The sequence below is a fragment of the Procambarus clarkii genome, chromosome 64 (genome assembly GCF_040958095.1).
Source record: "Procambarus clarkii isolate CNS0578487 chromosome 64, FALCON_Pclarkii_2.0, whole genome shotgun sequence".
NCBI classification, from domain to species: Eukaryota; Metazoa; Arthropoda; class Malacostraca; order Decapoda; family Cambaridae; genus Procambarus; species Procambarus clarkii.
The window spans coordinates 3,474,509-3,486,566 of NC_091213.1; the positions used below are offsets into that span (position 1 = coordinate 3,474,509).

General features: G+C 48.1%; 1 protein-coding gene across 2 annotated transcripts in view; it reads right to left on the reverse strand.

The window, feature by feature from the left end:
* LOC123768911 (probable RNA-binding protein 46) overlaps positions 1-12,058 on the reverse strand; it is a 78,132-nt gene that overhangs the window by 42,768 nt on the left and 23,306 nt on the right. For both annotated transcript variants that reach the window (XM_045759711.2, XM_045759710.2), the window contains exon 2: positions 5,294-5,462. In XM_045759711.2, the coding sequence (XP_045615667.1) occupies positions 5,294-5,462 (169 nt within the window). The remainder of the gene's footprint in view (positions 1-5,293; positions 5,463-12,058) is intronic.

Sequence of the window (12,058 nt, forward strand, 5' to 3'; positions counted from 1 at the left end):
CCTCGTTTCGTTGTGGCCCCTTCGGTCCAGGATTGTTTTTCCAAGGCACTTTTCTTGTTGGCTTTGGCCTCTGGGGGTCGGGTAGGGGAGCTTCATGCTCTCCTCCGGCGCAGGGGTTTCTGCTCTTTTGGTCGTGGTGATAGTTTTGTTCGTTTGCAGCCGTCTCCTTCTTTTCTGGCGAAGAATGAGACTGCTGCGTTCCGGAGGGGTCCATGGGTGGTTGATGCTTGGTTGGTCAGGCCGGGGGTGCATCATGTTTTGTGTCCGGTTGCGGCGCTTCGCCGTTATTTGCGCGCCACAGCTTCTGTGTCCGGGGACGCGCTGTGGGTTGATCCGGTTTCCCTTCTTCCCTGTTCGCGGGTTCGGGTCTCTCAGGTCGTCCGCAGGGTTATTAGATCCAGCCAGCCTGCGGTCTATCCCCGTGCCCATGACATTCGTAAGTTCGCGGCTCTTGCTGCCGTCTTTGGGAATATGTCTTGGTCTGATATTCGGGCGCGGGGATTTTGGCGGTCGAACAGGGTCCTGGCTGCGCGTTACCTTGTGAATGTCCCTGGGCCTCGTCGGGCCTGTGTTGCTTTGGGTCGGCGGTTGCAGCCAGTTGTCTCGGCTTCGAGTTGAGGGGTGAGCGACGACCGCCTCCCGGGTAAGTCCCTCTTTTTCTGTCTGTGGGTAGTTAGCTCCGGGGAGCCGACGGGGCTCCCCCCAGAAAACCAGCGTTGAATGTAATGAAACGCCATTTTCTGGGTGAGTCCCGGAGGCTCCCCGGCATCCCTCCCTCCCTCCGGTCGGCGGTTTTTCGCGTTTTTGACATCCAGCCTCAAGAACTGAGGTGTGGGTAGCCGGCGCAGGGGGTCTGGGGCTCCCCCTTCCCCCTCCCGGGGAGGGGGGAGCTGCGCAGACAGCGGCGCGGCAGTGTGTGACGTCACACTAGTTTGCTTGTTTTCGGTTGGGGAGTTCTATCCACTAGTTCGGTTTTAGGTAGCAATTTTAACCAGGATAGGGGTTTGTTTTGGGGCGCTTACCTTTCTGGGTGCCTGTTCCGGTCGATGGCAGACATAGAATGCTTCCAACTACACGGGGGCTTCTATAGGCCATTGCTCCCCTTGCCTCTCTGAGGGGGCCCGGTTCTGGCCGTGGTCCCCGGTAGGCCTAAGAACTCCATACACATGACTGATGCCAAAGTCTGACATTAGCATATCAGCCTGGGATAGCTCCGGGGAGCCTCCGGGACTCACCCAGAAAATGGCGTTTCATTACATTCAACGCTGGTTTTTTCATTTTTTTATTTTTTCTCAACTCAATTTATACTTTAATCTCAATTAGTATTAAGTTTTAGTCTTAGTGTTTTCCTGCCCGAAACGCTTTGCGTAATAGTGGCTTTAGGCATTGTATGTACTAGCTCTATCTATAAATCCATCAACTTTTTGTATCTCACCTGGTATGTATGTACTTTACCTGAATAATTATTTGTATTTGTATGAGGCAAAAGTTTGGCAGCGTTTCAATTCATTAGAAGTGAGTTCCATAGACTAGGTCCCTTTATTTGCATAGTGTTTACACAGATTAAGTTTGACTCTGGGGATATCAAAGATTATTACGCAAAGTTTATTACATACTATTACGCAAAGCATTTAAGACAACACTTAAAATAATTTAGAACAAAATTTAATTAAAGGTGAGGGGTAAACACTTTTTTTATTGTTATTATTTACATATACAATAGTTCTTACATTCTTGCAAAGCCACTAGTATGCATAGTGTTTTTGGCAGGTCCTCAATTGTAATTTTTCCCCGGAATACGACCTGCCAAATCGTTTAACAACCAGGTACCCAATTACTGCTGGGTGAACAGAGGCCACAGTTAAGGATTGGAGCCCAGCCAATCCTCCCCTCCCAGGATACAAACCCAGGCCAAAGCGCTTGCGAAGTGCCAGGCAAGTGTTTTACCATTCCGCCATGGAGACTGCTTTCACTAGACATATAATACTAAAAGAGAAGTAAGCAAACAAAAATGAGAATGTTCAAGCAAAACAGCAAATGAATACAATAAAAAGGTGATGCTTAATGATGACAGTCATAGACTATTACATTATGGAGTCAGAAGTTCTAGCAACAGTACAGTAGTTCATTTACATTTATTACAGAATGGAAATGGACTGTTGTTGTCCCATGGCTGCCTACACCTAAATCCACTAGGCATTTATAGATGGAGCTTGAGATTTGTTTAGCAAAGACACTTCCCTTATGCCTGGCATGCCTATTTGTCAGCATGATAGTCCAGGAAGCTGGTTTTCCCTTGCTCAATGAGTCTTGTTTACACTCTTTTAGTGGGCTGTTATCCATTGTCATACTTGACCTTACAGTTTTAGTGCAGAAGCTGGCGTCTTTCCACCTTTATGGTCACCATGAAACACCGATTCAGACTGTTGACACTGAATAAAGGGTTAGTACCCCAGGGAATGCAACCATAAGATGAATTTTGGCTTGTATTTGAAACTGGTAAGAATTTTTAAGTGCCTGGCAAGCCCATGAAATGGTGGTTTAGGACCTGGTTTAGGTCCTGAGAAGGCAAGAGTACTGCCTATGTTCCATACCCTGAGAGGATGAGACCATCTCCAGTTTAGATGGACACAGCTGTACATATGGAAACTACTTGAAAAGTCTGGTCTGTGCCGACAGAACTGACAGAAATACAGTACTGTATTACTGACCTTTTCCTAACTATATGAAAGAACCAGTACATGCATAACTATCAACAAGATACTAAAGAAACTTTACAAAGAAGAACACTATGCAACTATATTAGTAAAACCAAGGCAGCTCTGGAGAAGCATGTTAAGGGGCAACCTACCAGGAATGTCGTGTATGGAGTCAGACACGGATACTGGCACCTGAACTGCCTTCCCCCAACCAGCTAGAACTTGACCAAGAACAATGAGGGGGCTATACACATCATACCAGACAAGGTTACCAAATGCAGCACACACTTGCTACGAGCTCATGTCATACAAATGTAAGAAGGGTTGTTTCCCAATGTCATGGGCTGGAAGTCTTATGCTTTTGAAGTTCCCAGTTTAAAGGCAATGACTAACTTTAACCAAGATGTAACTCAACAATTGTTTATTTCCTGGGTAATAGTACATGGGTAGTAGTACATGACTGGAGATTGTTCTCCAGTTCCGTTGCTTGTATCCTTTGCCCCCGGGTGCATGCTCTAGTTTCCAGGGACCATTACCTGGGTTATTTTTCTGGTCACCTGGTTTGTTTCAATAGTTTCTGTGCATTTTTACAGATTCTGCATCGAAGTCACTATTTCCAATTGGGAGCCAAAGTCTCTTGACTGGACTCACTGGGCTACCCCTTTGACTACCTTTTGTTGGCAATTACAAAAACATAGTTGGTTCTGGAAATCAATGTCCCTGAAGCCCGGTCTCTAACCAGCCCTCCGGATTACAGCTTTTCTCAATTCTATGAATGTGCCCCCTGGTTATGGGCGAATGCCCTGGGTTGATTTACAATTTCAAGTCTGGTCGCCTAGGGGTTCTGCGGCATATCAAGTAAAAATCAAGCTCTCAAATTTTTCTTTGACTTCAGTCCCAGACAGTACGCAGGCATGTATGCAGTATTGGAGGCATTTTGAAAATTTGTCCCGCTTGCTGACTTTTGTTTAACAACTGCCACTTGGGTGGAATTATCCTTGCAGGATTTCTCTGGTACAGTACATGTGATTCCTGCAATTTGTTTACACATCTTAAAAATGTGCTTTGTATTTGTCTTCTATAAATGCAGTGGTCTTATAAGTTGTCATGTTTGCAGGTGGAGTCTCAATCAGCTGGTTGGGCTCGAGGCTCCAGTTGGTTTTTCCAGAAGTGTTTCTAGGTTAGTTTTCTGATTTTTCAGCAGTGCTCCATTTTCTAATGGCTTCCTCTGGTTTTCTGGGTCCATGCCTGGGAGCTCCATATTACCTTCTAGGGAATACATGGGGCTCTTTGTTGGCCCATTTCCATGCTGCTCTCCATATTCCCTCTCATCCTGTGGTCAGCTTGTCTGATTTCTCAGGGGTGTTTCCTGGCTTTCTGGATATTCCTCAAGTTTTCCAGGTGGGTGCCTTGGGTGCCACTGTGGGTTCCAGGTGGGTGCCAGGTGCCATTTGTGCTTTCAGATGTGTCAATTTTTCTATAGGAAAGGGTTCTCAAACTTTTTTGTCATTTTTGGGATCCTGTGGCATTCAGTCACAGGGTTGGCTGGCAACCACATGGGCCATGTGGGAAGCCATCTCTTTCTGGGATGGTTGAGTTTTGTAGCCCTTCGTGCTTGTTGCTCATCGTACTGATTTGTGATGAGGACATGTCTTTTGGTTGGTTATCTTGAGGTTATCTTGAGATGATTTTGGGGCTTTTTAGTGTCCCCACGGCCTGGTCCTCGACCAGGCCTCCACCCCCAGGAAGCAGCCCGTGACAGCTGACTAACACCCAGGTACCTATTTTACTGCTATGTAACAGGGGCATAGGGTGAAAGAAACTCTGCCCATTGTTTCTCGCCGGTACCTGGGATCGAACCCAGGACCACAGGATCACAAGTCCAGTGTGCTGTCCGCTCGGCCGACCGGCTCCCGGTTGGTGGGTTTACTCCCGTCACTTTCTTCTTCCATGTTTTTCTGGCTCACATTCAGCTTGTCCAGCTTCATTTCTTCTATTCTGGAGTTGTAGCTATGGCCTGGGTTTGGAGAAGGGTCAAGCCATTTGTGCCCATTTTGTCCAGCATCTCCTTGTGCTTCCCTTTTGGGATGCACATTTGGTTTCTTCAGTATTTTTGCCATGGTAGGGAATTCATGTTTGGGCTTGTGCCAGCTGGCTTGACAACTGCATGCCTTCTGCAGTCTGAGGTACATGGCACTCCAGAGATTTGTGAATTTCTGGTGTGCCATACCCAGATAATGTACTGTTTTTTTTCTCTGGCATTTCCTCTTTCTTTATAGTTTTGAAGTTTATATCAGGCAAGTCCTATTCTCCTCCAGGTTAGCTTATCACTCAATCTTCAGGGAATATCCTGAACCACTAGAACAGCTTTTCCCTGTCCCTTTAGCCAGTCTATCCACACTGGCATCCTGGATAGTTTTGGTCCTTGGCTTAGGCTTAATAACATAATTATTAAGTCTTATCTTTTGAAGGCTTTCCAGTTTGAAAGGCACTCTTATGGGAATTGGATTAAAGATAAGTTTTCTTTAATTTGGATTAATGGTGGAATTTTTGTGCAAATTTTTTTATATACAGTACAGTACTCTTTAACTTACCATTCAGTGAGGCTTTCACAACTTCAGCTTGCTCCCTCGAAGCAAAATGAACAAATGCATAATCCTTTTGTTTCTTGACTCTTTCGACCCCATTAGAGCTGTTACAGAGATGTTTAATGTCCTCTTCAGTTGTGCTCAAAGACAGGTTGCGGATGTATAGTACTTTCACCTGAAATATGTGATAAAACATTTTAACAGCATTCTCACTCTGGATTGAGGCACTTCAGTAAAATCACTGGTACCCAATAACTTAAGCATTTTTATTTGATTTTAAAAGTAATTTAAAAAACCAGCATTGAATGTAATGAAACGCCATTTTCTGGGAGAGACCCGGAGGCTCCCTGGAGCTATCTGGGCAGATATGAATGTATTAGACTCTGGCATCAGTCAAAGCAAATGGAGTTCTTGAGCCTACCGGGGACCACAAGCCAGAACCTGGTCCCCTCCGAGAGGCGCAAGGAGCAATTGCCTACAGAAATTCCCATGTGGTTGGAAGCAGTCTATGTCTGCCATTGACCGGGTCAGGTAGCCAGAAAGGTAAGCGCCCAAAAACAAACCCTATCTGGTTAAAATATTTCTACTAAAAGTCAAACTCTTGGACAGTATGTCAGTATGAGCTGGATGTCAAAAACTCATGAAAACCACTGACCAGAGGGAAGGAGGGTTGCCGGGAGCCTCTGGGTCTCACTCAGAAAGTGGCGTTTCATTACATTCAATGCTGGTTTTCTGGCTGGAAAGCCCCTTCAGCTTCCCGGAGCTACTTAACCAAAGACAAAACAAGAGGTACTTACCCGGGAGGCAATCGCCACTCGCTCCTCAACTCGAAGTCAAGACAACTGGCTACAACTGCCGATCCAATGCGACACATGCCCGACTCAGGCCAGGACCATTGACTAGGTAGCGAACAGCCAGGATCTTGTTGACCTCTAAAAACCCCGTGCCCACATGTCAGCCCAAGACATGTTACCAAAGAGGGCAGCCAAAGCAGCAAACTTACGAACGTCATGGGCACGAGGATAGACCGCAGGCTGGCTGGATCAAATAACCTGCAGACGACCTGAGAGACCTGAACCCTGGAAAAGGGAATAAGGGAAATCGGGTCAACCCAAAGCGTGTCCCCGGCCACCGAGGCCATGGCGTGCAGGTAACAGTGAAGAGCCACAACCAGACACAACACATGATGCATTCCCGGCCAAACCAACCAAGCATCAACAACCCAAGGACCCCTTCAGAAACCAGCAGCCTCATTCTTCATCAGAAAAAGAGACGGCTGCAACTGAACAAACCTAGCACCAATCTAGCAACTGAACAAACGCAACAGGTACTCTGAGAGAGAACTATCAACATCAGAGGCCCGAGACTGTTCAACCCGCTTCCACTACACATAAGGGACATAACTGGCCGACCCCTCACAGTGTTCAAGAGAGAACTATCAACATCAGAGGCCCGAGACTGTTCAACACGCTTCCACTACACATAAGGGACATAACTGGCCGACCCCTCACAGTGTTCAAGAGAGAACTATCAACATCAGAGGCCCGAGACTGTTCAACACGCTTCCACTACACATAAGGGGCATAACTGGCCGACCCCTCACAGTGTTCAAGAGAGAACTATCAACATCAGAGGTCCGAGACTGTTCAACACACTTCCACTACACATAAGGGGCATAACTGGCCGACCCCTCACAGTGTTCAAGAGAGAACTGGATAAGCACCTCCAAAGGATACCTGATCAACCAGGCTGTGACTCATACGTCAGGCTGCGAGCAGCCGCATCCAACAGCCTGGTTGACCAGTCTGGCAACCAGGAGGCCTGGTCGACGACCGGGCCGCGGGGACGCTAAGCCCCGGAAGCACCTCAAGGTAACCTCAAGGTAAGGTAAGGTAGCACCAGGACCAAAAGAGCAGAATCGTATACACCAGAGAAGAGCATGAAATTAAGCTCCCTAACCCGATCCCAGAGGCATGGAATACCATCAATGAAGCTACCTTCTCACCATACAAATGGTGATAGACCCGCATCAGAAACATCAGATGCAAAGACTTGAGAAGAACGAACCATCTATGCAACGGACTGGCCCGATCTGCTGAAAGAGGCAGAGCTGCGGGAAGACCTCTGGGTTTGGAAACCGAGCAAGCAGTGCCTAAAATCAAAGCTGGGCTGGCCAAGAGGACCAAGAGGACTACTCTCCCTTGGAAAGTCTCCAAGCAAGCTAGGACCTTGAGCAACAGCAGAACCAGGGGGGAAAAGGTACAGGTAACCCCACCTCAACCAGTACTGCCTGAAGGCATTGACCCAGACAGCCTCGCAGTCAGGGAAGGGCGCCACATATACCGGGAGATGCCTCGACCATGCCGACACGAAGAGGTCCACCTCCGAGAGCCCATACGTCCGGCAGAGCCAACTGAACGAGTTGGCGTCGACCATCCATTCCACGGACAGGCGAATGAACCGAGACAGACCGTCCGCTATGACGTTGGACACTCTTCAAACATGAACGGCCAGGAGAGCCAAACCCCGAGAACTCGGTAGACGAGTCACCCGAAGCTACCAGCCCCAAAGAGCCAAGGACCACATTGAACCCCCATGGTTCAGACAATGAACCACCGGGGAGCAGTCTGAATGGAGCCGGATCGTCGATCCGCAAGTGACCTGAACCCTCCAAAGGATCTCCAAAGAAGTTCGCGACACCGCAGCGAACTTCCGCACCATGCTGTGGGCTGTGGGCCTGACAAAAGAATGGACCCCACTGACCCTGGCCGGCCTGGTGAGCACTGGTCACACAGCCCCAGCCAAGAAACGACACGTCCGTGAACCCGAAAGGTAGGCCCAAACCCCTAACAAATGCAAATGGGCCACTACAACCTGGGTAAGGCATATGAACATGCAAGGTGCCAGATTCAAGCCGAATGGAAGGCAACGAAAGCGGTTAGCCTGACGTCCCACAACAAAATCTAGCCAGTCCCTGAACCCCAAATGAATCGGTACGTGCCAGTACTCATTCTGGAGGTTCAGGGACACCATGCAAGTGCCCAGCTCTAATAGAAGATGAACCTGGAACAGAGTAGTCAGCCGAAAGGAGGGGCAATAGACCCAGGGGTTCAGACGGGACAAGTCCAGAATGAACCACAGGTCCCCACAGTCCCATTTCGGAACCGGAAACAGGTGAGAAACCCACCTGTGGGATGAGGTCGTTTTAACCACGCCTAAGTGAACCCATGCTTCTAACTTCAGAATTGCATTTAAATACATGGATGGCGATATACTAAAGAAATTGTTCATGACTTTTGTTAGGCCAAAGCTAGAATATGCAGCTGTTGTGTGGTGCCCATATCTTAAGAAGCACATCAACAAACTGGAAAAGGTGCAAAGACATGCTACTAAGTGGCTCCCAGAACTGAAGGGCAAGAGCTACGAGGAGAGGTTAGAAGCATTAAATATGCCAAAACTAGAAGACAGAAGAAAAAGAGGTGATATGATCACTACATACAAAATAGTAACAGGAATTGATAAAATCGACAGGGAAGACTTCCTGAGACCTGGAATTTCAAGAACAAGAGGTCATAGATTTAAACTAGCTAAACACAGATGCCGAAGAAATATAAGAAAATTCACCTTCGCAAATAGAGTGGTAGACGGTTGGAACAAGTTAAGTGAGAAGGTGGTGGAGGCCAAGACCGTCAGTAGTTTCAAAGCGTTATATGACAAAGAGTGCTGGGAAGACGGGACACCACGAGCGTAGCTCTCATCCTGTAACTACACTTAGGTAATTACACTTAGGTAATTACTCTAAGATGACCCGACAGAGCGCAGGAGAAGAAGCCTGCCCTACAAGCCCTGAACCCCCCCGAAGGAGGAGGGGGGGTGTGGGACTAGTCGTGAACAAATGGCACTAGCCTCTCCTGCCCCCCCCCCCCCCCATCACCCCATCAATGGGACGAACCGCGAATGGGTCAACGTCCCTTTCAAGAAACTGACCGATGAACAGAGCAATCACCATGCCAACCTGACGTCGTCGGTTCCAAAGGCTGCACCAGCTCCGAAACTGGCACCACTGGCCTATCACGACGGGAGGAACCTCAAGCCCTGGCACGACCATTCCAGTAAGACTTCCCATGGGCTCCCCGAAGAACCAACAAGTCTGACATGGGACAACAACTAGAAGAGGCTGCTTGCAGATACTTCACCACTGCAGACTCTGCAAACAGCAAAGGACAAAAAGGCAAAGTAAACCTAAGAGCCAGGGCCCAAGCAGATTCCAAGGACTAAGCAAGCACCACCTGATGGCACCCAAGACGAGAAGCAAAGAACAGAGACACCACCTCCCGCAGGATCAGAGTAAACAGCTTTAACAGTGCAGCTGACTCCCACACCGCCAAGACAAGCGCACAAGACCCAGGAACAGCACCTAGCGCCTCCACATCCTCCTCAAGCCAGTCCGAAGACAGTTCGAGAAGGGAAAAGAAACACAGGACTTGACCCCCTCAGATGAGGCATGAGGAGCAATGGCCTATAGACACCCCCCAATGTAATTGGAAGCAGTCTATGTCTGTCATATACCAGTTCAGAAACCCAGAAAGGTAGGAATTCCAAAACAAACTACATCTGGTTAAAAATTGCAAACCGAAAGCCAAACTAGCAAACAGAACTCCCTAATTGAAAACAAGCAAACAAGCATGACATCACCACAGCCACCATGCCGCAGTCTTGCCCCCCCCCCCCTCTTGCCCCCTCCCCAGGAGGGGGGGAGAGGGGGGGGGGCAGACCTCCTGCACTGGCTAGCCAACCTCAGTTCAGAGGCTGAATAGAAAAAACGCCAACCGAAGGGAGGGAGGGATGCCGAGGAGCCTCCGGGTCTCACCCAGAAAATGGCGTTTCATTACATTCAACACTGGTTTTTTTGTGGAGAGCCTCTTCGGCTCCCCTGAGCTACCTAACCAAAGATAAAGGAAAAGGGGGACTTACCAGGAGGCGGCCGCCACTCGCTCCTCAACTCAAAGTCAAGACAACTGGCGTCAACCTGTGACCAAGGCTACACACACCCGAGAATTAGCCAGGAATACGAACGAGGTACCGTGTGGCCAGGACCCCATTTGACCTCCAAAAGCCACATGCCTGAATGTCAGCCCAGGACATATTGCCAAAAACAGCAGCCAAAGCCGCTGACCTTTGAAGAACTTACGAATGTCGTGGGCATGGGGATAGACTGCAGGCTGGCTAGACCAAATAATCCTGTACATGACCTGGGAGACCTGCACCCTGGAACAGCAAAGAAAAGAAACCAGGTCAATCCAAAGAGTGTCCCCTGCCACGGAGACTGTGGCACGCAAGTTTGTTTGTTTTGTTTGTTTGTTTGAAATATATACAAGAGTTGTTACATTCTTGTACAGCCACTAGTACGTGTAGCGTTTCGGGCAGGTCCCTGGAATACGATCCCCTGCCGCGAAGAATCGTTGTTACAACCAAGTACACATTTTACTGTTGCGTTAAACAGAGGCTACAGTTAAGGATTAGCGCCCAGTAAATCCTCCCCGGCCAGGATACGAACCCATGACAAAGCGCTCGCGGAACGCCAGGCGAGTGTCTTACCACTACACCACGGAGACTAACGGTAAAGAGCCGCAACCGAACACAAAACACGAAGCACCCCCGAACCAACCAAGCATCAACAACCCAAGAACCCCTACAGAAAGCAGCAGTCTTCATTCTTCGCCAGAAAAGAAGGAGACAGCTGCAAACAAATTGACCAGGACCGAAAGAGCAGAAACCCCTGCACAGGAGGAAAGCATGAAGCTCCCCGACCCGACCCCCAGAGGCCAGTGTTAACAAAAAAAAAGAGCCTTAGAAAAACAGTCCTGAACTGAAGGGGCCACCACAAACCGAGGAGAAGGGAGGTAGGAGTCCAAAGACCAGGACGTTTCAGGTGGTGCATGAGCAAGCCGGAGGTGAAACAACGCCCGAGAAAGCTTGTGGAACAAAGTAAAAGTGATATCCACCCTAAATGCAAGCAGAAGTGGCTTCGCCAGCGCCGCATAACATGAAGGGACAATATTCGGCATAAGATGATGGTCGTGAAACAACCAAGGGAGAGAGGATAAAACAACCCGATCAGAAATCGAAGACAGCTTATGAAGCGACAAAAAGTGCCAGGAAACTTCATACTGTCGCCGAGACGAAACTCGCAGGTGGGACACCATCAACGAAGTCACCTGATCACCATACAAGTGGTGATAAACCCAAATAAAAAAGACCAGACTCAAGGAGCAGAGAAGATCGAACCAGCCATGTACCAGACTGGACCGATCTGCATGAAAGAGGCACAGCCACGGGAAAACTGTCGGGTTTGGGCACCGAGCAACCAGCGCCTGAAACCAGAGCTGGGCCAGCCACCAAGGGGCCAACAGGGCTACCCTCCTCTAGTAAGTCTCCAAGCAAGCAAGGACTTGGAGCATCAACTGAACTGGTGGGAAGAAGTACCCTTACTTAAATTTTTGAATATGTTAGATATTAAGTCACTGACTGTACATCCTCTCAAGTGTACTCTATATCAAATCAAATCAAAATCAAATGTTTATTTAGGTAAGGTAATACATAAAAGAGATTTTACAAAGAGTGATGGATGTATAGTTAGGGCTAGTGCATACAATGCCTAAAGCCACTATTACGCAAAGCGTTTCGGGCATGAAAAACTTAAATGACTAAAGCTTAATACTAATTGAGCATAATTTAAAATATTTTATATATTTTTTAAATATATATTTA